This window comes from Platichthys flesus, chromosome 3 (assembly GCF_949316205.1).
Source record: "Platichthys flesus chromosome 3, fPlaFle2.1, whole genome shotgun sequence".
NCBI lineage: Eukaryota > Metazoa > Chordata > Actinopteri > Pleuronectiformes > Pleuronectidae > Platichthys > Platichthys flesus.
In genome coordinates, this window is record NC_084947.1 from 28,576,425 (window position 1) to 28,602,447 (window position 26,023).

The following is a 26,023-nucleotide window of genomic DNA, read 5'->3' on the forward strand; positions in this document are numbered from 1 at the left end:
GAAATGTGCTTTCTTCTCTTTGTTCTCGTCAGGACACGTGCTGCGGCATTTTGGACAAGCTGTAGAGTCTTTAACGACTTACTGCTGGTGCCTGATAATAATGAATTACAATAGTCCAGTCTCGATGTAACAAAGGCTTGGACTAGTTTTTCTGCATCTTTTTGTGAAAGGACATGTCTAATTTTTGAAATATTATGCAAGTGGAAAAAGCGGTCCTAGAAATTTGTTTTAAGTGACTATTAAAGGATAAATCAGGATCGAAGATCACTCCCAAGTTCCTGACTGTTTCATTGGAAGCAAGGGCAATGTCGTCTAGCGCAGCTATATCATGAGATGTTTGGGGCCAAGTATTATAACCTCTGTTTTTTCTGAGTTTAATAAGCGAAAATTGCGGATCATCAAGGTTTTTATGTCCTTGAGACATGTTCGAAGTTTAGTTAATTGATTACTTTGTTCATAGCCTGATGTTGTCAGACTCACAATTCTAGTCAGAATGTGAGTCTGAGACCGCTCCATTGGGCTGTGATTATGGGGCGTGTTTCAACTGACCAGGAAGTAAAATTCCTCTTCGCTCAATTGGATAGACCTACAACCAATCAGAGCAACGTAGTATGTGACGTTTGCTAAGCAACCTGTTGTGAGTTATTTACATTACATTACATGTCATTTAGCTGACGCCGTTATCCAAAGCGACTTACATTTTTTAGAACACTCATCATTTTATGAGGGGCCATCTAGGGGTTCAGTATCTTGCCAAGGATACTTAGGCATGCAGATGGGATAGAGTGGGATTCGAACCGGCGACCTTCATGTTGCAGAGCACCCGCTCTATCCCCTAGGCCACGCTCTCCCCATTTACTAACGCCGGGTTCACAGTTGACGCTTCAGCGCAGCGCCAAGCCTTAAATAACAGCTGGCTCCCATCCACTCCTATGTTAAAACTTTGTGCCGGTCACACGGGAGGCTGAAGCACCACGAGGCAGCCTTGGCGCAGCGCGGTGCTTCAGCCTCCGGTGTGACTGGCACAAAGCCGTGCAGCGATCTACTGGATCAACGGGTGACATTATTAGCGCTGCCCGGCGGTTCAGCGTCGCTTCAGTGTTCCTCTTTCAAAATGAATGCGCTGTCGATGTCTTCTAAAACAGACACAATGGCAGCATCTACACATCTCAGCTCGCCAGCGGCAGGCATGTTTGTTGAAAACGAATTCAACACAAGGGCACGTTGATGACGTGGCTGATTACGTTACCGTTGATCATCTGTCAATCATCGTATAAAGCCCACCCTGACAATCTGATTGTATAAAATTGGGCTGAGCACAGAGCCCTGTGGAACACCATGGTTAACTTTGGTTAACTTTGGTGCGCACAGTTGACTCATTAATTTGCACAAATTGGGAGCGATCAGAAAAATATGATTTAAACCAGTTAAGGGCGGTTCCATTAATGTTAATTAACTGTTTAAGTCTTTGTAATAAAATTTGATGGTCAATTGTGTCGAATGCTGCACTGAGATCTAACAGAACGAGGACAGACACAAGTCCCTGATCTGAGGCTATTAAAAGGTCATTAGTGTCTTTTGCCAAGGCTGTCTCTGTACTGTGATTGGCTCTAAATCCCGATTGAAAGTCTTCATATATATTATTTTCCTGGAGAATCACCCATATTTTGTTTTCTTATAAACTTCTCTTTGTCCTTATCCCACAATGTCAACATCTCACTTGTTCTGGACTTAACCTTATCCAACCGAATGCATTGTCATGTTTTACAGAGTTGGCTTTTTTTTTTTTTTTTTTTACCACATGTTGCTGATTTCAATAATTATTTTGCAAGTGAATCATGTTCAGCACTAAACATGAATGTTAACATTTGATGCATTGTCTTGAGAAAAACAATAGCTAGACCTACACGCAGGTATAAATGGGCCCTCGCACTGTGGCGGAAGTCAGGGAACGACAGGACCGCTCGGAGTCTGCCACATCACAGTCAAGAGGCGCACTACTAGGCAGTAGGCACCCCCTTCAGACTCGATGGGTCCCTGTGTCCATCAGATGACTCTGGATAATGTTTGTTGATTATTTCTCATTATTCAGCTAAAAAGTCCGGAGTTGGTTGCGGAAATTTCTAGTCAATCCAATCGTGTTTGAATAAGAATAACTACTTCCTGTTTACAGTTGTTTGCACTGTTGAACCATTTTGCAAAACCTGCCAAATAGTGTCCTTGAGATGTGTTTATGTAGTGACATATCGTACAATTTCTAAAATTGTACATATCATTTAAAATGGCAGACTTCCTGTTGGGTTTAGGGTGTGGATACAGGAGGCTTTTTTTGTGAGTCGGGACAAGATACATATACCTACAGATTTTCATGTTGCCTTGGCATTTTCGATGTGTTTTGCCATGTTCCATGAGTTCTCATACAAGTTAAGTCTCCCAAAAATTTGACTAACTTTAAAAAATACACGTCAACATTCTTTGTGTTGCCACAGCTACAATGTTCAACAAAAATTAACAACATTCACAAGATGTCTTTATAACACAGATGTGAGGGGTTGGTAGAGAAGCAGGAGGTTCAGTTTAGGGCTACGCTTCTTATTGTGTGCCTACATTGATTTTACGCGTGTTTATATGGCTGGACCTCAGTGGACAACAAAGCAGCAGAATCAGGAGAGAGGAGAGTAGAAGTCAGCAAACACCAGTGAAACTGGAAATAATACAATACACTCATTACAGCATGTCAGCAGCACTTTATAATCATTCCTTGTCTTAAGTGAGACCTCCTGAAAAAGTTTGTGAATATACTGCCCCTTTTTTTATTGCTAGCGTGCTGAATCTGGTGTTATTTATATCAAGTGTCTATAGGTGTGTGTTTTAAAACAGCTTGGTATCATTTGTACTGAGCTTTGATATAATGTTTGTTATGTTGCCTTCAGATGGTTGCAGAGTTTCGAAATTTCGTACCACTAGTATCATAATTGAAACACATCTTGCATATCAAGATAGTTTAGAAATAGTTAGAGAATTGTAGAATCTAAACTGGGTGAGGCCACACAGGCTGGCCTCAACCAGGGATAAAAAAACATATGACAGGGCAATAATGACAGCAGGATTTCCCGCCTGCCCCTACCCTCCTCCATGGTGGACTACCAGAGCTACAGACACACACAGCAGCCCGTCAGGAAAATCCTGGAGCAGCCAGCCACTCAGGGTCTGGCCCCCGAGGTCCAGGAGCTGGTGGATAGCATATAAAATCAGATCAGGTAAGAATTAAATCATTCCTTTTTGATAAAGCCTATAGTAAGGGCTGGATCAGATGAGCCCTGAACCATCCCTTAGTTATGTTGCTTTAGGCATAGACTGCTGGGGGAACCATCTCTCTACATTTTTATCATAGGACTTGCATGAGATATTGTATCTGTAAATAAATTGTGAATACAGAGCCTTCAATAGAATCCATCAATAACCATACTTGAATTATGTTTTTTCTCTTCAACATTTACATTAGTTCATAGCTGTTGAATAGTTTTCAGTTTTTTTTTTTTTGGTGTTGGGTGACTCAGAAATCGGTCCCAGTAAACCTTTACCACCATAGCAGCAACAGTCACTTCCTTAAAGACTTCACCCACCCTCTCAGAAAAGACAGATCTATAGTACTTCTCACGCAAACACAGGGATTTATAAAAACAATCTCTGACCCATGCGTGCAAACGTTTTGGAGACGGGAAAGGGTTATTGATCCAATTCATTTACTATGTTGTGCTCGCGCGACACATCTGTTCCAAACGGGCCCCGTGTACCGATCTTTTAATCTGTTAAGTCTCTGTAACAATGCGGCCGGGGACGTTTCGTCGCGGCCCTATGCACGTTAATACATTCAAACACTCCCCAACAATAATGTAAAAAGGCAATAACATGATATTATGTCTCCTGCCACCCAGGGTATCCCAACACAATGAGATTTACTGCCAAGCATCCTTTATTAACATAAAATTAAATAAAGATAAATCACATGGCATATAACCATTCGGGTGAAGTAGTAGCATCCTAGCCAAGTTCAGATCTGTCTCCACTCCAGTCTCTTCTGCACTCCAGATTACCCCCCTCTACAGCTGGAGGTGCTCTCTGAGACATAAGTTTTTCGGCTTCAGTTCTTCAACAAGTCTTTTATTTTTGTAAATACATTCTAGCTCTGGTACAGGTATGAAGCTCCAACAGCTATAACACCACAGGAGAAGAAAAAGCTAGCAAATAAGTAATTGCTGCTGCTCTGCAAAAGTTAATTTTTCCTACATATTTATTTTATGTCTAAACACACTGAGAGTCAACATTTCAGTTATGTTCAAATTGAGTGAAAATGTGAATGTATGCCAGCCATGCTGCCCCCCACCATCTTGGCTACCTTCACTGTGTCAACGCATGCCAGGAAGGGAACATATCCCACAGGCCTTACATGGATAGTCAAGGACAATTTTAAATTCGCTCATTATCTACTCACCCCATGCTGATGGAGGGGTCTTAAATGACTGGGCTTATGGACACTTGGATGATGCTACGGGAGCAGTATGGCGGCATTTTATGTTTTTGTTTCTTGTTATTTTACATTTGAAGAAATGGTGGTCCTCACCTACTCCAAATTGATTGCATTTGGCTGCAACACTGTTTACCCTTGAGTCTTCTAAAGTGTGACCCAAAAAACAGTTTGGTGAACTATTCCTTTAAATGATTTTGTGCTGTAGCTGTAAACTGTTATGTACTGCATATCTATACTGTATGTGTGCATATCAATCAATCAATCAATCAAATTTTATTTGTATAGCCCATATTCACAAATTACAATTCATCTCATAGGGCTTTAACAGGGTGTGTGACATCCTCTGTCCTTGTGCCTCAGCAAGAGTAAGGAAAAACTACTAAAAACCCTTTTAACAGGGTAAAAATATCGATCAGCCCACACGACACAGAATCCGCCACACAGGGTCCGCCACCACCACCACTATCAGCCCACATGACACAGAATCCGCCACACTGGATCCACCACCTCGACCCCCTGTGCGCGATCAACAAACCGCAATCCATGGTGCGGCCACAGAGGCCCTGGATCTGCGGGTGATAAAGCAAAGGGATTCCGGGGAAGGGGGATAGGGATGGAGAAGAGGAAGGAGAAGCTGGAAAGAGAAGCTCCATGTGTCATGTGTTATAAAATAGAACAAGTAACGTTCTGCCGCACTAATTAGCTCTAACTATAAGCTTTACCAAAAAGGAAGGTTTTGAGCCTACTCTTAAACGAACAGATGGTGTCCGCCTCCCGAACTGAAAGTGGTAGTTTATTCCACAGCAGAGGAACTTGATGGCTAAAAGCTCTGGCTCCTACTCTACTTTTAAAGACTTTAGGGACGACATGTAGGCCTAAATTCTGGGAGCGGAGTGCTCTAGTGGGTTTATAAGGTACTAACAGCTCTTAAAGGTAAAATGGCGCCATATTATTAAGGGCCTTGAAGGTGAGGAGGAGAATTTTAAATTCTATTCTTGATTTAACTGGAAGCCAGTGTAGCCATGCTAACACAGGAGAAATGTGCTCTCTTTTCTTTGTTCTCGTCAGGACACGTGCTGCGGCATTTTGGACAAGCTGTAGAGTCTTTAACGACTTACTGCTGGAGCCTAATAATAATGAATTACAATAGTCCAGTCTCGATGTAACAAAGGCGTGGACTAGTTTTTCTGCATCTTTTTGCGAAAGGACATGTCTAATTTTTGAGATATTACGCAAGTGGAAAAAGGCGGTTCTAGAAATTTGTTTTAAGTGACTATTAAAGGATAAATCAGGATTGAAGATCACTCCCAAGTTCCTGACTATTTTGTTGGAAGCAAGGGCAATGTCGCCTAGCGCAGCTATATCATTACATAATGTATCTCTAAGGTGTTTGGGGCCAAGTATTATAACCTCTGTTTTGTCTGAGTTTAATAAGAGAAAATTGCGGGTCATCCAGGTTTTTATGTCCTTGAGACATGCTCGAAGTTTAGTTAATTGATTACTTTGTTCAGGTTTTATTGATAAGTATAACTGGGTGTCATCCGCATAGCAGTGGAAATTTACCGAGTGTGTCCTGATAATGTTTCCTAGTGGAAGCATATATAATGAGAATAAAATTGGGCCGAGCACAGAGCCCTGGGGAACACAATGGTTTACTTTGGTGCGCACAGATGACTCATCATTAATTTGCATGAATTGGGAGCGATCAGAAAAATACGATTTAAACCAGTTAAGGGCGGTTCCATTAATGTTAATTAACTGTTTGAGTCTTTGTAATAGAATTTGATGGTCAATTGTGTGGAATGCTGCACTGAGATCTAACATAACGAGGACAGACACAAGTCCCTGATCTGAGGCTATTAAAAGGTCAATAGTGACTTTTGGCAAGGCTGTCTCTGTACTGTGATTGGCTCTAAACCCCGACTGAAAGTTTTCATATATTATTTTCCTGGAGAAACTCACACAGCTGATTGGCTACCACTTTTTCTAAGATTTTAGAATGAATGAACAGGATTTATCTTTTCTTTCAATTGACTGAATCTTCCCTATTAGCCAACTCAAACTCACAAAAACAGATCGATAGGTAGATGGATACTTTATTAATCCTGAGGGAAATTCAGAAAACAACAATGGAGGATTATACTGTGATTGAATATGGAAACCACACACACACAGACTCTCACACACACACACACACACACAGAGTTGCCTCTGTTTCTTGTAAGTATTGGTTTTAATATCATAAAAAGCCCAGCACTAGTAGATAAACTTCAATGATGTGGACAGATTTAGTGGCCTTTAAGAAAAGGTTTGTCATTTAAATTTTTCCTTTTAAAGGTTTGACTATCAATCCGCCAACTGTAATAGCTACATAAAATAAAAGCTCAAGAATCTCCTCATAGTCAGTCATAGTCATGAGTCATGAGGTAAAAAACTCAAGTTTAAACCGATGTTTAAATTTAGGGTCGATTCATGGTAAATGGGTGTTATTTTGTTTATACAAAATAACACCCATTTACAGCTAACACAAAAACACATTGCACACTGCAGAATTTAAATAGATTTCATTAGCGGGAGGTTTATTTAACAGAATGGTTACACTGTTTTGTATTACTGTACTTTTGTGGTTTGTTAAGTGCTGCACCTGAGCATAAATGTTGTTTGTTAGGGTGAATTCTAAAATTGTGTCAAAGGGTTATATTGACCTCAACTACAGGGATAGTCAGACCTTCAAAGATATTCATAGTAGAGCCTTGACCTTATTATTTTTTTCCAATATATTTCATCAGATTTGGATAAAAGGACCCCTGGTCTATGATCTTATCCTTGAATTTGATGTTTTCTCCTTACACAAATAACCTTTAAGGGAGGTATCATTTTGATGCAAAAACGATTTGTCACAATTTTACAGGTTTCAATGTTTTTCGGTCACACTTCCAATGTCTGCTTTGATGTGACATTTACAGGTAAGTTATTGATAGTGACACTTAACTTCCTAATTTCCTACACCAATTTAAAAGCCTTACAAAGGGCATAATCCCCCCCTTACCAAGTAAAACATATGAATTTATTGCAGTTTATCACAAAAAAAGAACAGTTAACAAAAGCTGGTACTGTTTGTGGGCAATTAAATGTATGAGTAGCATTAAAATGAATATTCACATACACTATCAAGTATTTATCAGCCTGATGTCATCAGACAACCTTTCTCTATCTTATATATGTATTAGTGCTGTCAGTTTAACACGTTATTAACGGCGTTAATGCAAACCCATTTTAACGGTGTAAATTTTTTTATCGCGAGATTAACGCAGAGCTGCCAACTCTCACGATTTCGCCGTGTGACACGCTTTTGCATGTTGGTGGTTGACTAAGTCACAATAATTTTTTAAAACATCATCGTATCAGGCTGTCATGAAGTACAAGGAGCGGGCGAGTGTGTGTGTGTGTCGGTGTGTGTGTGTGTGGTTCCAGATAGCGCACTGTAGCCCCGCCCCCTGCCCCTGCACACTTGCTCAGGGAGGCACAGTGAGATCAGAGCTTGTTCACGTGAAGCAGCCTCTCAGTGACTCACTGCTTCTTAACTATGAAAACAGTGAAAATACAGAGTTTCTCTGGTCTCAGCTGATCAGAGATCAGCGCCTCAGCTTCTCGATCAGAGCAGAAGCTGCAGTTGGTTTCTATCAAGCTTCAGTATCTGTGTTCGCCTCTAGTCTGACCTGCTCTTGCTTTTTGTTTTAATATTTCGCCAACTAAAATATATATTTTTAAGCTACTAGGCTGCAGCTATATGTTTTTATGTATTTCAAAATAGGGTACTTCTTATTTTATACATTTTCCACAAGGACTCAAATAGCCCTACACAGTTCTGTGTTTAATTTGTTTCAAAGTAGGCCGACACTTGCCTGTGTATTTTGTTTGTTTGTTATTTTGTTGCTTGTCTGTTTGAGAGGCCTGGCTGCTATGTTCACAGCAAACTTGAAAAAATGAAAAAATGAAGCCATGGTTTAACTGCACTATAGGCCTTGTTTACCTGAAATGTGCACTTTATAATTTTATTTTGTACCGCCCTGTTTGGCAATGTTGTTTTTCAATGAAATAAAACATTTGCATAAAGCAAGCCAATCCACTTTCCATGTTGATAGAGCATTAAAACCCCTAAAAAATTATGGAGAAAAAATTAATGAAGGGACATTAAGAATAGATCCAAATTTGCGATTAATCGCGATTAATTTTGAGTTAACTATGACATAAATGCGATTAATCGCGATTAAATATTTTAATCGTTTGACAGCACTAATATGTATATATAAGCTTACACTGGTTTATGAATGTTTTTGGGTTAATTGAGGTTATTACATGATGAATATAACTAATACTGGAGCTATATGCAGAGAATACATAAATAAAATGAGTGGAATGACAAACACACAACAATCATTGTAATAATCAACTACAGTAGAGTCACAAACCTTTACTTTTATAAATGTGAAGTGTAAAATGGAGAGCAGAGTTGACCATTAAAAAATGCAGCAAATGTGGAATGAGATGGAGAGGGAGTGAGTTAACACAGTATTTTGTCATCAAAACACAGATCTTCTCACTGTGGAGGATTCTGTGTTGTGCTGAGAAATTTGGTGGAGGTAAGCAGGCCGTGTTCTGCCAGTGAAATAGCAGTATTGTAGAAGTACAGATAGGGTGTGATGGTCAGGGTTGGACGTGCATGTCTTCATGCTACTGTGTTCTCATTACTTACTAAAACAAGAACCAAAACACTCATCAATCTACAACAATTGCTTAAAATGACCATTTCAGGTACAGTTTTATGTTTACTCAAAGAGATAACGATTACAAATGGGCACTTTAAAATATATATATATAAAATAATATTTAAAATTGCCTCTTGAGGATGAAGCTGAAAAGCAAATCCATTCATACAACAACTCATATCCACTGCATTGGCTGTGGATGGAAGGGTTAGAGAGAGGCCTGGCTGAACAGATGAGGTTTACTTGGGAAGGGACTTGATTGCAGGAAGTTTGAAGGGTTTGTGAAGGCAGGGCTTTGTCTTGTCACATGTAAACAGGCTGCTCCTGTGCGGTCAACAGGCGGTACATGGCTGCAGGCATTGTCTTCATGTGGATCTGTGCCAGTCACAAACAATTAAAAACAGAACAAAGCACAATATTATTTCTATTAAATACCTTGGATATCACTTCCATCTCTTATCTGAGACTTAACGTGCTGCGAAGAAGGTTAACTGTAAGTTACCATGGTGATATACACCAGTAAGAAAGGAACGTGTTTTTTAGGACTGAAAAAATTTAACTATACATGAAGTTACCCCGATAACCGCAAATCCTGTTTTGTACAGCCGTGGCCAAAAGTTTTGAGAATGACACAAGTATTGGTTTTCAGAAAATGTGTTGCTAAAGTGTTTCTATATCTTTTTGTAAGATATTACTATAGTATACTGAAGTATAATTTCAAGCATTTCATGAGAGTCAAAAGAGTTTATTGACAATTACAATGAGTTTATGCAAAGAGTCAATATTTGCAGTGTTGACCCTTCTTTTTCAAGACTGCTGCAATTTGCCCTGGCATGCTGTCAATTAACTTCTGGACCACATCCTGACTTATGGCAGCCCATTCTTGCATAATCAATGCTCGAACTTTGTCAGAATTTGTGGGTTTTTGTTTGTCCACCTGCCTCTTCAGGATTGACCACAAGTTCTCAATGGTATTAAGGTCATGGGAGTTTCGCAGCCATTGACCCAAAATGTTGATGTTTCTTTCCCTGACCCACTTGGTTATTACTTTTGCCTTATGGCAAGGTGCTCCATCATGCTGGAAAAGGCATTGTTCGTCACCAAACTGTTTTTGGATGGTTGGGAGAAGTTGTTCTCTGAGGATGTTTTGGTACTATTCTTTATTCATGGCGGTGTTCTGAATCAAAATTGTGAGTGAGCCCACTCCCTTGGCTGAGAAGCAACCCCACACATAATTGGTCTCAGGATGCTTTACTGTTGGCCTAAACAGGACTGATGGTAACGCTCACCTTTTCTTCTCCGGAAACAAACTTTCTTCCAGATGCCCCAAACAATCTGAAAGGGGATTCATCAGAGAAAATTACTTTACCCTAGTCCTCAGCAGTCCAATCCCTGTACCTTTTGCAGAATATCAGTCTTTCCCTGATGTTTTTCCTGGAGAGATGTGGCGTCTTTGCTGCCCTTCTTGACACCAGGCCATCCTCCAAAAGTCTACCCCTCACTGTGTGTGCAGATGCACTCAACCCTGCCTGCTGTCATTCCTGAGCAAGCTCTGCACTGATGGTGCCACGATCCTGCAGCTGAATCAACTTTAGGAGACGGTTCTGGCACTTGCTGGACTTTCTTGGGCGCCCTGAACAGCAATTGAACCGTTCTCTTTGAAGTTCTTGATGATCCAATAAATGGTTGATTTAGGTGCAATCTTACTATCAGCAATATCCTTGCCTGTGAAGCCCTTGTGCAAAGCAATGATGACTGCACGTGTTTCCTTGCAGGTAACCATGGTTAACAGAGGAAGAACAATGACTTCAAGCACCACCCTCCTTTTAAAGCTTCCAGTCTGCAATTCTTTCTCAATCAGCATGAAAAAGTGATCCCAAGCCTTGTCCTCATCAACACTCATCTGTGTTAACAAGAAAATCACTCACATGATGGCAGCTGGTCCTTTTGTGGCAGGGGTGAAATGCAGTGGAATTTTTTGGGGGGGATAAAGTTCATTTTCATGGCAAAGAGGGACTTTGCAATTAATTGCAATTCATCTGATCACTCTTCATAACATTCTGGAATATATGCAAATTGCCATCCTAAAAATTGATGCAGCAGACTTTGTTAAAATTAATATTTGTGCCATTCTCAAAACTTTTGGCCACGGCTATAGTATATAGGTCCCTGCTTATACTAGGTGCAATGGCATTAGCACCTACTGTAAAAGCCACTTAGTAAACATCTGATGTTATTCCTTCTGGTTCAGCTGTGTTATTCACTGCTAATAGCTCCAACAACCATATGACGATAGAGTGAAGAGATTCATTAAAGTGCTACTTTGCTAGTACCTAGTAAGTGTCAAAGGTTTTTGGTAAAACATTTTACTTGCTAACTTCAACATGTCTGTAAAAAGATCAAGATCACAGTGATTCCTTTGTCTATGTTCTGTGTGATGCCTCACCTCTCCTACAGCATTGGACAAGATATGGACAATTTTTTCATGGGGTGTGGCCACCACGCTCTGGCTGTTGATTTCAATGATGCGGTGACCCACTCTTACCCCGCCTCGTTCAGCAATGCCTCCACGCATAAGGCTACAAATCTGTCAAAGGGACAAATCAATTATTTTACATTAGAAATCAAATTGGGTCATATCAATCAAGTACTGTAACAGACCTACAAGTATCATTTAACATAAAAAACATGCTACACACAATGCCATTCTGGACACTAAAGCCCAGCTGGTAGCGGTGGTATGGACGTCTGATGAGAACAGTGGTCACTGGGGGACATCTGACTATGTTGAGCTTGATCTGAGACTGGTTCTTTAGACCCTACAAAAAGTTGAAATACAGGATCAGAATTTCTTGCATTACACTTAACTGCTACAAGGAAATCCGATAACTCTTAGGAGTCTTTTCAAAATAAAGTTTTTCCACATGTATTTTAATTATAACCAACTGATGAGATCACACCTGATTTCATCTTTACTGAAGGTTCATCATTGAATTTCTTCTTGATCTTCATTTGAATGCCAGTAATGTTAAGTGACCAAGAGGATAAGGTGTTTACCATATACAGGTAACTGCATATTAGTTCCTATATACCATATACAGGTAACCGTCAGTATCTCTATGTTAATACAATAAAGGCAGCATATGTTGTTATTTTCTTATACTACTTCATTATCAATATCTTCCTTTCACCATTATTAATAAAATCCTCATACAAATACCTTTATGATGCTCTGACAGGTGGACAATGGCAGTCCCACCAGACTGGTTCCATTGATTGACATGATCTGGTCTCCTATGTTCAGTCTGCCAGACCTCTCAGCCGGCCCAGCATGCATTATGTTGGCAATGATGACAGTAGGTAGGATGGAGCCCCACCCACTCTCCACAATGACCACACCCAGAATATCCCCTTTAGCTTTCTCTATGAACACCTGAGCTCACAGCAGGCAGGCCGCAAGCAGAAACAACAAATGTAACATTGCTGCATACTTTGGATACTACAATTTCACATTATCATTAGATTATCATCAGAAAACCATTAGATATTATAAAAGAGTCTAGTGATATATGTAGAGGTTATGTTTTATGTACAAGGTTGCATTCATAAAAATGTGATATACGTTGCAAAAATAGCAGAGCCTTTGAAATCTGAGTTGATAGCAGTTAAACTTTATGAACCAGAAGCAATGGTAAATGAAGATGACCATTTGCTTATTTTCTATTGTCAGAACAAATTATGGTTAAAGAACCTGTTAAATAATAAATATCCAACTTACATCTTTGCAGTTCTCAGACTTGGAGAAGTGGATAAGGTCATCATTGTACATGTCCTGAGTGTTGAGCAGGTCACTGTACTCCTTCTGGCTAAGGTCCTCAGGGTTAATATCATTAGCCCGTAAGAATTCCTGGTAAGCTACACTAAAGGCCTGTCCAATGGATTGTGCAATCAGTTGGGCCTAGAGGACAGGGTTATCTTATCATTAGCTAAATTGTAGATCATTAGACAGCTTTAAAGTGTCAAAATTACAAAAACTGTATGTGGTCTCTGCTGAGAAGCAAAGACATTGTAAAGCTTTGTTGATGGACTTACATCCTCAGACTCAAACACATGGCATATCATCTTGTATTGGCACTTGCTCTCTTGACCTGGGTCTGAAGCTTCCATATTCTCCTGAGATTCAGGTTGAGGCATCCTGCGCCGGGCCATCAGAACCACAATGTTGCCAATGTCAGCAATGTAGGAGATGTTTCGCAAAGGGTTGTCCATCATCGTCTCCTGGAAGTCAAACAGCCATAAAAAGCCGTATATAAGCAAAATTTGAGGATGAAACCAAAGTAAATGAGAGAACATATCAATCTCGAATATGCATTTCCTGGAAGACAATGCGTGTGATTGCTGGAAGCTGTAGTTGAAGTTAGGATGACATACAAACACCATAGAGCTGTGTGAGTGACAGTCATTTCGAAGCCGGAAGTAGTGCAAGTCATACCAAAGCCGTACTTGAGGACTGTGTATAGTAATTTACTGCTCCTCGCCGTGTATCTTTTAATCATGCTGTGTGCTGGTCACCTGCAATCAGGCCAAACTGAGCTTTAATCTGAGCCAAATATATTAACATGCAGAGCATGAATGCATGGCGCATGGAACACCATTTAAAGCAGTTTAAGCTGTCTTTTGCAGTACATATACAGTATATTTAGCATTTTGATATTGCAATTACGATACATTTTCAAGAAACTTGTCTTACCTTCATTTTAAACTGTGGTATTAATTTTGTACCTGGTTAGGAGCACTGTGTGGCATCAGAAATATTGCCAGACAGCATAACTGTGCAGCCACATGCAGTGTACTGGGCTCCATTATAATGTGCTCTTTAAGAAATCTTATACCCTTTTAATTATATGGATGAGGTAGTGAGAAAAGACATTACAGAAAGGATATCTGTTGTGCGATAGTCAGAGTGAGTACCTGGGAGTCAGCATTTAGCACTTTGATTCTCTGGGTAGAAATGAAGAGGTCCACTTCTGTCATGGGCTGAGGCACATCCTGAGGGACCTCCACATATATACCAAGATAAATTCACAAAACAATATTACACACAGATACTCAAAACAAAAGGAAGACATACTAAGGCCATAATGTTAGTGAGCTTATATTCCTGAATAAACAAATGTTAAAAAATAGAAGTAAGTAACTTTTTCATTACAACCAGCGAAACCATGGCAAGAAAACATCTTCAAAGATCAAGCAGCTGGGAATTGAAATAACCTTTAAGATCTGATAACCCAAAGTTATTATATGATGCCTGAGTCACACTAGCTGTGGTTGTGCTGTGGAACGGCTGCGCCAATGTACTGCTTCGTGAAGCATTGGCTGCGGTACAGTTGTGTTCTGCAGTGGAGCTGTTACTGCCAGCGCAATGTTATTACATAGGGTTTACCTTGAAAGTGGCCAAAAATGTGTGAGCGTGTGATAGAGAGAAAGGGAGATAAAAAGTGCGAGAGAGCGGGTGAGCTAGACTACTACCTAGCACCGGAATTTTAAACTTTAACTTTTAATATAACTACAGCCTTTCTGAGGTTTCTGGTAAGACTACTCTATTTCCTTGTATATAATAGTCTTGTGTACTCAAAAAAATAACAGTTCTATACAGTATGAAGCAGAGGTGGGACCAAGTCATTTTTTTGCAAGTCCCAAGTAAGTCTCAAGTCTTTGCCCTCAAGTCCCGAGTCAAGTCCCAAGTCAAGACAGGCAAGTCCCGAGTCAAGTCCAAAGTCAAGACTGACAAGTCTCAAGTCAAGTCCAAGTCCTGCAGTTTGAGTTTCGAATCTTTTCGAGTCCTTTTGATCACTGAGTAATAATATATTTATACAGATCATGTATGCTTTTAAAATCTGTATTTATTTATTTATTAAAACAAGTGCAATTGAAATTACAGAAAAAAATTGTGCCAACATTGCACTTCCCTATTGCACTATTAACCAGTCATTTTTAACATTTAACTCATATTTTGCAAGAATATTCTTCATTTTAAACCACTCCTACAGAATGAAAACATTTGAAAAAACAAGTGCAACTGTAATTATTTGTACAAAAGTGCTAACAGTGTATTTTGCATTTTAACTAGTTCCACAGCAGTTTCTGTCCTGTCCTGTGTTTATCTCATCTCATTTATCTCACCTCATATTGTCTGTGTGTGTGTGTACATGTGAGAAACATAACAAATACTTGAACATAACAATGAACAGGGTTGTGCTTTTTATATGTCAGGGCCCTATGCTGCATTGCATTTGCAAAAGACCAAATTGGCCAAAAGTCTGTCAGTCATTTGTGCACGATGTGGACGTAGTATGATTCCACCCAGTGCCGCTGCGAGCCATTTTGGTGCCCTAAGCATAACTCATCTATGATTACATTAAATAATCATCAATAAGTACAAACAAGAATAGTCAATCTTCTTTAACTTTTTTTGAGCAATTTAATATATCTCTTGTTCTGCCTTTTTTGTGATATACATGGCTAAAAGGTACCTAATATTTCTATACTGAAACGATATCGGCATTATAATTGTAAGCTAATTTATTTAATGACGTTATTGTTGAGGGTTGATTTGTATTTCCGGTTTTAAGTGGGTTGTTGGTAGTGACTCTTATTTTGAAAGGGGGTTTTAAAGGAAGTGGGTGCTGTGATGAGTGAAGTTGTAAAATGAACGGAGAATAAACGGGTGTGCTGTCCCGAGCGCATGACCTGCTCTCATGTCCTTTGTCGGCTGAAGCCGGACTTATGATACAACCAAACGCTCGGCTACATAATTATAATAACTATGATCATTTTTCAGTTGCTTTTTTTTGGTGCCCCCTCAGGACTTGGTGCCCGACGCACAGCGCGTAGTGCGCGTTTTTGGAGCGGCGGCGCTGCACACACAGACTCACACAAACACGATGACAGATACAGAGCGCTCCTTAATAACATACTTTTTAATCTTTGTGTTTTGGGGAAAGGAGCAAGTCTTATCAAGTCAAACGGCTCAAGTCCAAGTGAAGTCACGAGTCATTGATTTTGAAGTCCAAGTCGAGTTGCAAGTCTCTTTACATTTTGTCAAGTCGAGTCTAAAGTCATCAAATTCATGACTCGAGTCTGACTCGAGTCCAAGTCATGTGACTCGAGTCCACACCTCTGGTATGAAGCCTGGCATCTTCCGCTCCTGCAAATGTTTCACAATAAAATCCTTTTAAAAAAGTATTAATGGAAACAGTCAACAGAACGGCTGAAATGCTTTTTAAACAGATAATAAACAAATATTTATAATTGTGACATTTTCAACAGGTTAACATTTAAACTGTAGTGAAAGAAGAGCAGCGCGGCTTCCACACCTAGACATAGCAGACAAAGCTGCATAGGTATATATTACAACTCCTATTACAGCTAATACCAGTGAATTTGTATTCAGCTCAAAAATTACAATTACTATTACATTAGTCATCTCATCTTTCGCGTCAAACATGATCTCCACACAGGGTTTTCTCTGATGCCTCCTGCATCCAAACTTTGAGCTGGTTCCACAGAATAGGAGCTTGGTAGCTAGAGGATCAACCTACCATTTTGCTCTCACAGTCTGTAGGAAGTGAGCATGTATTTAGGGAGCAAAGTGATCTGTTGGGGTAATAGGGTCCTATGATTGTAATTTATAATATTAATACAACTAAATACTATTATATAAGAAATAAGGATACTATATTGAATTAAAAGTAGTCAAACTGTTGTTTTTAATTTACAGCTTGGAAGTAGCGGCTGAGAATGGGGCTTTCAAATCAGCCATAGCAACCTTTAGGTGTAGGATAGATTCATAAGTCAGAATCACAAATCATTGCAAACCCTCTTCCAATGCTCATATGAGTATTATTATGAGTAATTCCCCTCTCCGGTTTACTTTTGATTGAATTAATGAAATAATTTATAGGAGGACAAGAGGGCTTCTGCAGTTGTGGAAGCAAAAGCTTGTGTGTGGGGCAAGATTGGGGAAGCCATAGAGAGGTGGTAACAGCATTGGGTGGTGGAAAGAGGCAGTTTGAGGATCTTCTTTTCTATGGAGTCATGGTTACACACACTCAACATTTACTGCTTCATGTTTTATGTCACTTTCTCTTTTTCTTTAAATACTTATTGTAAATAACCCAATTTATGTTATTTTTATTTTTGTTGAGGTGTCTTTCTCTAATTTAATTGTGAAATATTTCCTCGCTTTTAGGTCAGACAATCTCTTTTCCATTTTTGTATTACATGTTTTATTTCGAAATTGAAGGTCCGGTAGAAAAGCGGACTTCCTGTTATGAATCTGTAACTTCACAAAAAGAAAGTTTTATGTTTTAGGGACCCTCTGAAGAGGCACAAGCTCTTACGGTGTTGTTTAAAGAAGCTTCAAATAAACCTGAAAACATCATTCGAAAGTCTTGACCATCTTTCAGTTGATATGCTTCATTTATAGTAAGCAAATAATGGAATATCAGGTGATAAACAGAGAGCTGTAGAACATTGATCATTATTAAACAGTCAGCTATAGCTAAGATGTGCTTTTGGATGTTTGAAGATATACCACCCAGGGAAAAAGGAAGGAAAGTTTTAGATAAGGTATGATGGGTAAGATATGATGTCAAATGTGCCTGCATAATGTATCCTGTACTATGGTACCACTTGAAAATCAAAATACAGCAGTGTGACTCATCTTGATGAAAAAGTAAAAATGCAAGTGGAAACTTGAGTGTGCAAGCTTAAAATTCAGACCAGCATGGGCATACACTACATGAGGTTGTCTGAGTGTATACTATCTTTGTTTTCACCTTAATGCGGCTGACGGCCTCATGTGCCTGCATCATGCGGAGGTTCTTGGATGATGTTTTATCCGAGAACAGCTGAGTGGAGCCAAGGTAGTTGGCTGCAAAGATGATTCCATCAATCAGGTCCTCTGGGTCACATGGGCCTGGAACTTGAGTGACATAAATATGTATATACATATATATATATATATAAATCTTGTGCAACATTTATATCCTCTACCAATACAGAATTGTCTCTATTACTGATCAGTGTGTAACAGTTTACTGATACTTGTACATCTTATCTAGTTGTTTTATTCTCCTTCCTGAGCATTCCAAAGTTTACTGAAGTTTCTAAAATGAACCCTCTGATTTCTTTCAATATCTGAGCAGTATTTCCAACCGTAATTTCCCCACGGTGTATAACCAAAGTTCCTCCTGTTGAGCAGAAATTATTATCCCCCTGTCATTCATCCTTTTTTCCACCACTCAATCACATACTTTAAATTTGTTTGTGTTATAATCTTTCGTTTTTTACTTTTTCTTCTTGTTATGAGAAGGAAAAGCTTATGTATGTTTTTTCTCATTAATACTCTTTGTCAAAGCCACTGCTGATGTTTTTCCTCCATATAACTTATTCAACTATCCCCTCATAGTTTGAAAACCTCCACATCAGAAGTTGAAGCACTCACCCTCTACATATGTTGGGAAGGAAGCAAGGCTTCTTCTGGACTATGAATAAAAAGAGAGTAGCATGTTAGGGTTTTGTCATACATTTTTTCAACTTGACAATGAGAGAAATGGCTGAGAATACCGGAAGAAGAGTTTTAACCTTAATTTTAAATGTTAATGCTAAAGAAGGATACAATAAAGCAATATAAAAAACAGATCCCTGGTTAAAATAAATTTTAAAAAACAATCAAATAATGCAATCAAAAAATATCTAACGTTGAACTTTTTTTTCAAAAGACACTGAGGTGGCTTGTCCGATTGCCAGAGGGAGGTTGTTAAACATCTGTGGAACCCTAACAGTAAATGCCTTAACTCCCTTTGTCACTAGTCTTACGCCGGGTTCACACCGGACGCGGAAGCGAGGCGGTAGCGCTAATCCCTAAAGCGCCGGCGCTTGGCGGTTCACACTGGGCGCGATAGCAACGCCGAAGCGCAGCTGTTATAGCCTGCAGTAATAACAGCATTTAATAATTTTTTTCAAGCATGTACTTACTTGTTGCTCCAAAATTAACTGCATCCACGTCCCAACATGTGTCATTTTTAGTGTTGTCTTTATACAACATGTTCCGAGGATCATACAACTCACTGTACTTCTCCACTTCAATTATTAATTTAATGTCATCCATGTTGAAGAACTTCGCTGTTTGCTCCGTTAAATGTCGGGTGTCGAGGGTAAATTACGTATTCTCCACTCAAGCCTATGTGGAGAATACGTAGTCCCCCCCCTCTCTCTTTTTATCATTATGTCTGCTTGTGTGGCTGTAGTGGATGGGCAGAGGGGGACATTTAATAATGTGGTCGGTAAAAGTGGTAAAATTAAAACTCCTGGACAACAGAAGGTGAATACAAAGTATGGGATGCATATTTGATCATTTATATCATGTAAAATATGTCGTCAATATCGTTTTAAATCATTTTTCAGTGTGTTTCCTGTCGCGATACGCTCGCTTCCGCGTCCGGTGTGAACCCGGCGTTAAAGTAATAGCTGGTTAGCAGTATGCAGATTATGAGCAGGGTTAAAAGGGGTGAAGAGGTATGATAATTGTTGCAAGGCCATTTAGTGATTAAGTCACTGAACACAGTTTCCTTAGAAAAAAAAAAGAGGTGTGTCAGCCTCATCGAGATTGAACCACCTGAGGGACAAATGTGAGAAAATTGTGAGATTAAGATTAAGATGCATTTATTTGTCCCAAACACATGCACAGTCATGCAAAGGCACACTCATGCAGGTAGGGAAATGTAATCTCTGCTTTTGATCCATCTGGTGCAGGACACACAGAGCAGTGAGCGACCATGTACGGCCCCTCGGGGAGCAGATGTTGGGGGAGTAAGGTGCCTTGCTCAGGGGCACTAGACAGGGTAGGGAGAATTCTCTTGGATTTTTGGACAGGTTCGTCTTTTGTTGTCTCTCCGTGGAGTCGAACCAGAGACGTACCAGAGACCTTTTCTACCCATAGTCCAAGTTTCTGCCACTAGACCACCGCCTCTCCGTTATTATAGGGGTATTGTAGATGGATGAGCGAATACAAAGAGCGAGCTGCCCAGCCGACAGTTAAGGTAAAATCCGGAAAGAATATACCACTGGTAAGCTCCCCTGTCTATAGCGATAACCTGTAACTGCAAAGTCTGCATCTATATATGCATAGACAGATATATCTTAAGGGCCCTACACAAAGTTTGTGTGGTTGGGACATTTCAATACAAGCAATACTATTTTAACAAGTAAAATGAGGTGAGAATGAGTGATCTTATTTCGACTTCTAGTGAGAAAATGTTGAACACACCTCTTTCCTAAAAGGAGAAATTTCAACACTGTCATCCTGCAGCAAATGTCTGGCGGATGACTCTGCTCCTGCTGGAGGAGAGGGTGCGCTTGAACCAGGAAACTGAAGGGAGAGAATATGGAGAATGAACAAAGCTGAATACTTTGTGAATTAAAAGACTGGAAGTAAAATTGGCTGGAATCAAGATTGTAATCTAAATGCTAAATGATCAATCAGTCGTAACATGCTTGGAAAAAACTTTTGTGAGGGAAGTAAACTGTATGAGCATTACATAGAAATATGTGTTCCAGTGGGCCAAAAGTGACATTGAAATCTGATTATGCATTTTTTTTGTTATTTTGTTGGTAAACATACAGGCAGACGAAGAAGAAACCGACATTGCGCATGGTAACAATACGCCAACTTGCAATATTGCAGTGAACGTGTTCCTTCATACTCCTATTGCCAAATTCTCCAGACCTAGAGCAATTGTAAATATGCAGACCCTCAGTCAGTTTGCCCCGTTTTTTCACTTAATTCTAGATACCTTCACAGCAGAAGAAATAAGATGTTTCAAAGCCATTCTGAATAATCATGCAAAACTGTCATCATCTGTCATAGACCTCTTCAGGCTTTTTGGGTCAGGCTACTTATTTCTATTGAATTCATGAAACTCTTTATATATATATATATATAAAGTTCTCTGGCTCTGCGATTGTAAACATAATCACAAATGAGATTGACAGGGAATTCAGAGGGCTGCTTCAGGACTTTGTGGACTGATGCCAGCAGATCTGCAACCAGATCAACCCGGGGAAAATCAAATTTTTGACATTCTGGTCAAAGGTGCGCTCACCTTTGTTCACACGGTGAAGTTACTGAGGAGAGGTAATCGAGCCAGCTCGCTTGTGCGTCTCCGCCGGCGGGGACGTTGCACACCGCTTCCAGGAATATTCCTCTCCAACGTGCGCTCACTGTGCAACAGCTCCTTGGTTATCTGACTCGGTGCGTGCCGTCAGAGCCACTATGCGAGCATTAGAAAGGAAATGGCGAAATCTAAACACCTGGTCGACCTGCTTGCTTATCAGTCTCTTCTCTCCTCTTTTTCTGCCTCTATTTCTGCAGCCAAGGCACTTTTTACCAAACTGCAATTCAATCGTCATTTTCTTACCCCAAAAAACTCTTCTCCATCTTTCCAACCTCCTCGACCCCCCCAGTACCCCTCCTCCTTCCTCCCTTCTACCAAGCCACTTTGTCAACTACTTTACAAAAAAGATAGATGACATACGCTCTTCATTTTCGGATCCTCCTTCTATTACCACACTTCCATCAACTTTATCTTCATCACCTTCGCTTTCCTCTTTCACCGCCCTGTCTCCCAATCAAGTTCTGACCTTGGTAACCTCCGCCCGCCCGACCACCTGCCCCCTTGACCCCATCCCTTCTCACATTCTCCAGTCTATTGCCCCTGACCTTCTTCCTTTTCTTACCCATCTTATCAACACTTCCCTGTCAACTGGCTGTTTCCCTAATTCTCTGAAGGAGGCAAGAATAAATCCTCTCCTGAAGAAACCCACCCTTGACCCGTCTGAAGTAAATAACTACAGACCTGTCTCTCTTCTTCCCTTTGTTTCCAAAACTCTTGAGCGCGCTATCTTTAATCAACTCTCCTCCTCACTTAACCACAATAATCTTCTTGACCCTCACCATTCTGGTTTCAAGGCAGGTCACTCAACTGAGACTGCCCTCCTTGCTGTCTCTGAGCAGCTTCACACTGCTAGAGCAGCCTCTCTCTCCTCTGTCCTCATCCTTCTAGACCTCTCTCCTGCATTTGACACAGTGAACCACCAGATCCTTATTTCCTCCCTTCAGGACCTGGGTGTGCCAGGCTCTGCTCTCTCCCTGCTCTCTTCCTACCTCAATGAACGCACTTATAGGGTAACTTGGAGAGGATCTGTGTCTGAACCTTGTCCCCTCACTACTGGGGTCCCTCAAGGTTCAGTCCTTGGTCCTATCCTCTTCTCTTTGTACACCAACTCTCTTGGCTCTGTCATTCACTCACATGGCTTTTCCTACCATAGCTATGCTGATGACACCCAACTAATTTTGTCTTTTCCCCGATCTGAAACACAGGTAGCAGCACCAATCTCTGCCTGTCTGACTGACATCTCTCTGTGGATGTCTGCACACCATCTAAAGATTAACCTTGACAAGACTGAAATACTTTTCCTTCCAGGGAAGACTCTCCCATCCACGACCTGACTATTAACTTTGACAACTCTGTGTTAACCCCCACTCAGACTGCTAGGAACCTGGGAGTGACACTCGATAGCCAACTCTCCCTTACTGCCAACATTAATGCAACAACACGGCCCTGTAGATTCATGCTGTACAACATCAGGAGAATACGCCCCCTTCTCACTCAGAAGGCAGTGCAGGTTCTGGTCCAGGCTCTGGTCATCTCACGCCTCGATTACTGCAACTCCCTCCTGGCAGGTCTACCTGCTACTGCCATCGGACCTTTGCAGGTCATCCAGAATGCAGCAGCTCGACTGGTTTTTAACCAACCGAAATTCACTCACACTACTCCGCTCCCTTCACTGGTTACCAGTGGCCGCTCGCATCCGGTTCAAAACACTAGTGCTTGCGTACCATGCTGTGAATGGATCAGGTCCAGTCTACATCCAGGACATGGTCAAACGTTACACCCCAGCTCGTTCACTCCGCTATTCTTCAGCTAATCGGCTTGTTGCTCCCTAACTGCAATCTAAGCACTTATCAAAATCACGACTGTTTGCTGTCCTGGCTCCTAGATGGTGGAATGAGCTCCCCATCGACATCCGGACATCTGAAAGTATACACATCTTCCGCCGACAACTAAAAATACACCTCTTCCGACTTTACCTTAAATTATTGGGGAAAAAAAAAAAAAACCTAACAACTCTTTGAAACTAACACTTATAGTAGCACTTAAATGGCACTTAATTATAGCACTTTGTAGTTTTGTTTGATTTTGAAGAAATTGTACTTTCTTGATTCTTGTTGTTCTTGGTCTGTACCCTCGGGGTGATGCACTTATTGTAAGTCGCTTTGGATAAAAGCGTCAGCTAAATGAAAATGTAATGTAATGTAAATGTAATGTAACAAACTGGACAAACTCCAGCTACTAGTTAGTGAAAACAGAGACTTCTCCTCATCTTCCGTTCTTTGCTTCACTGCAGCTGGCTGGCTTCCTTCTTTTCCGAGCAAACCGCAACACGGAGCTCTCCGGCAAGACCAAAGGTGGAGGTATCTGCTTTTACACTAACTCTGGCTGGTGCAACGATGTGACAGTGATTCAACAACACATATTTTTTCATTAACTGCAAACCCTCTACTCCCCCCATGAGTTTGCTTCATTAACTGATCGGTGTCTACATCCCACCACAGGCTAACGTGCAACAGGCTCAGCGCATACTCACCGATCAGATACTATGTGTGGCGCGGACTAACCCGGACTCCTTAGTGAAAATCCTCGGCGACTTTATCATAGGTAATCCCATCGTGAACTCCCCAAATACAAACAATTTATTAAATGCCCAGAGAGGAGAACATTATGTTTCACTGCTACACCACAATAAGCAGTGCTTATCACGCCGTCCCCCGGGCTGCACTGGGACTCTCGGACCATGTCATGGTGCATTTGATTCCTGCATACAGGCATAAATTAAAACTCTGTAAACCTGTTGTGAGGACTTCAAAGTTGTGGACCAGTGAAGCTGTGGAGGATCTTCAGGCGTGCTTTGACTGTACAGATTGGGATGTGTTCAGGACTGCTACTAATAATCAATTAGTACACAGAGGCTGTGGATTCTTATATCAGCTTCTGTGAGGATAGCTGTGTTCCATCATGCACCAGGGAGATTTACAATAATGACAAACCCTGGTTCATAGCCAAACTCAAAAAGTTAAGATCGGAGAAGGAAGAGGCGTCCGTGTTAATTTTGGCAGCTATTTATGATTTAGTCTTAGTCTTAGTCTTTTAACGAAAATGCATATTAGTTTTAGTCACATTTAGTCATTTTTATCCTTCTTAGTTTTAGTCTAGTTTTAGTCGACGAAAACAAATTACATTTTAGTCTAGTTTTTGTCGACGAAAACAAATTACATTTTAGTCTAGATTTAGTCACATTTAGTAGCCACATTAAACTCCTTTTCTTCACTCCTCAGGCCCAGGGACCCTGTGTTGTGTCTAAAACTGCATAATAGTCTAGCTTGCAGAAATTAGGTTGTCCATTAGATATCCCTACCAGCATAAGTCTATAGCAGGGGTCGGCAACCATTACTTTCAAAAGAGTATATTAAATAAAATTAAACACAGAACTTTGTAGGGCTATTTGAGTCCTCCCCATATTTGTGGAAAATGTATGAAATAAGAAGTACCCTATTTTGAAGTAAATAAAAACATATAGCTGCAGCCTAATAGCTAAAATACATATTTAATTTTAAATGTGAAAACAAAAAGTGAGAGCAGGTCAGGCTGGAGGCAAACACAGAAACTAAAGCTCGGTACAAACCAACTGCACCCCGGTCTTGTTTCCAAACTGCGTTGCTAATTCAACAGCTGCAACAGCTTGAAGCTACAGGGAGGCAGCTGTCTCCCCCCCAGCTTCCACACACAGTCAGCACGGACACCCGATAATAACTACTACCAAGTGTTTGCTTCTAACCTGACGGTGTTTGAGAAACAGTGTCATGTCAGCCATGGGATTAAAGTCAGCGGGTTTTTCCGCTGTTCCCACCGCAGTTAGCATGGTGGCTAGCCCGCTATCCCCGTTATGAAAATTCGTTACAACCGTATGTGACCGTACACACATGCCGTAAGTGCTCTAACCAGCCACCGTCAGCCGGACAACGCCGCTGGCTTGTCACATTAATCATAGAGTCGTAGTTGTGATTTAGGTTTATTGTGATTTAGGGAATGAAACAGGAAGTTTGAGGTCTGGAAATGATGTCGTCCCGAAATGCTGGAGTTAGCGGACCAATCACAGCCAAGGGCAATCCGTGGGCTCTCTGCCATGCCGACGTGTAGTTAGAAAAATCAGAGCTGCACGAAAAGCTCTCCGAGGAGCCCCAGAGAGGGCGTTCCAGGGCGGAGAAGGCGGTCCTATCTGTCCGTGTCCGTCAAAACGGAGAAGCATACATTGGCCTTAAGGCTGATTACAAATTGCAAGCCCAGAGCCCTCCACTCCACTAACGACTCACGCCTGGCCAATGAGTTTTACTGTCGCTTTGATAGACAATGGGACAGTCCTGAAACCATCCCCCATGACACCACCCTCCAGCCCATCAGCTGCACCTCTCCCCCACCACAGCAGGGGCCTGCACTTCTCCACAACTTCCCAGACTCAGTCTCTCCATCAATCTCCATTT

At 40.8% G+C, this 26,023-nt stretch overlaps 1 protein-coding gene across 1 annotated transcript; it reads right to left on the bottom strand.

The window, feature by feature from the left end:
* Positions 1 to 9,471: 9,471 nt before the first annotated feature.
* Positions 9,472 to 21,018, bottom strand: LOC133934366 (amyloid-beta A4 precursor protein-binding family A member 1-like). Its single transcript, XM_062381164.1, has 11 exons — positions 21,010 to 21,018; positions 20,633 to 20,734; positions 18,809 to 18,848; positions 18,141 to 18,286; positions 14,272 to 14,349; positions 13,393 to 13,578; positions 13,079 to 13,258; positions 12,521 to 12,733; positions 12,000 to 12,119; positions 11,747 to 11,887; positions 9,472 to 9,675 (listed from the first exon to the last, which is right to left on the bottom strand). Exons 1-11 carry the CDS (start codon positions 21,016 to 21,018, stop codon positions 9,604 to 9,606), a joined length of 1,287 nt encoding a protein of 428 aa, XP_062237148.1. The 3' UTR covers positions 9,472 to 9,603.
* Between the last annotated feature and the right edge of the window lie 5,005 nt (positions 21,019 to 26,023).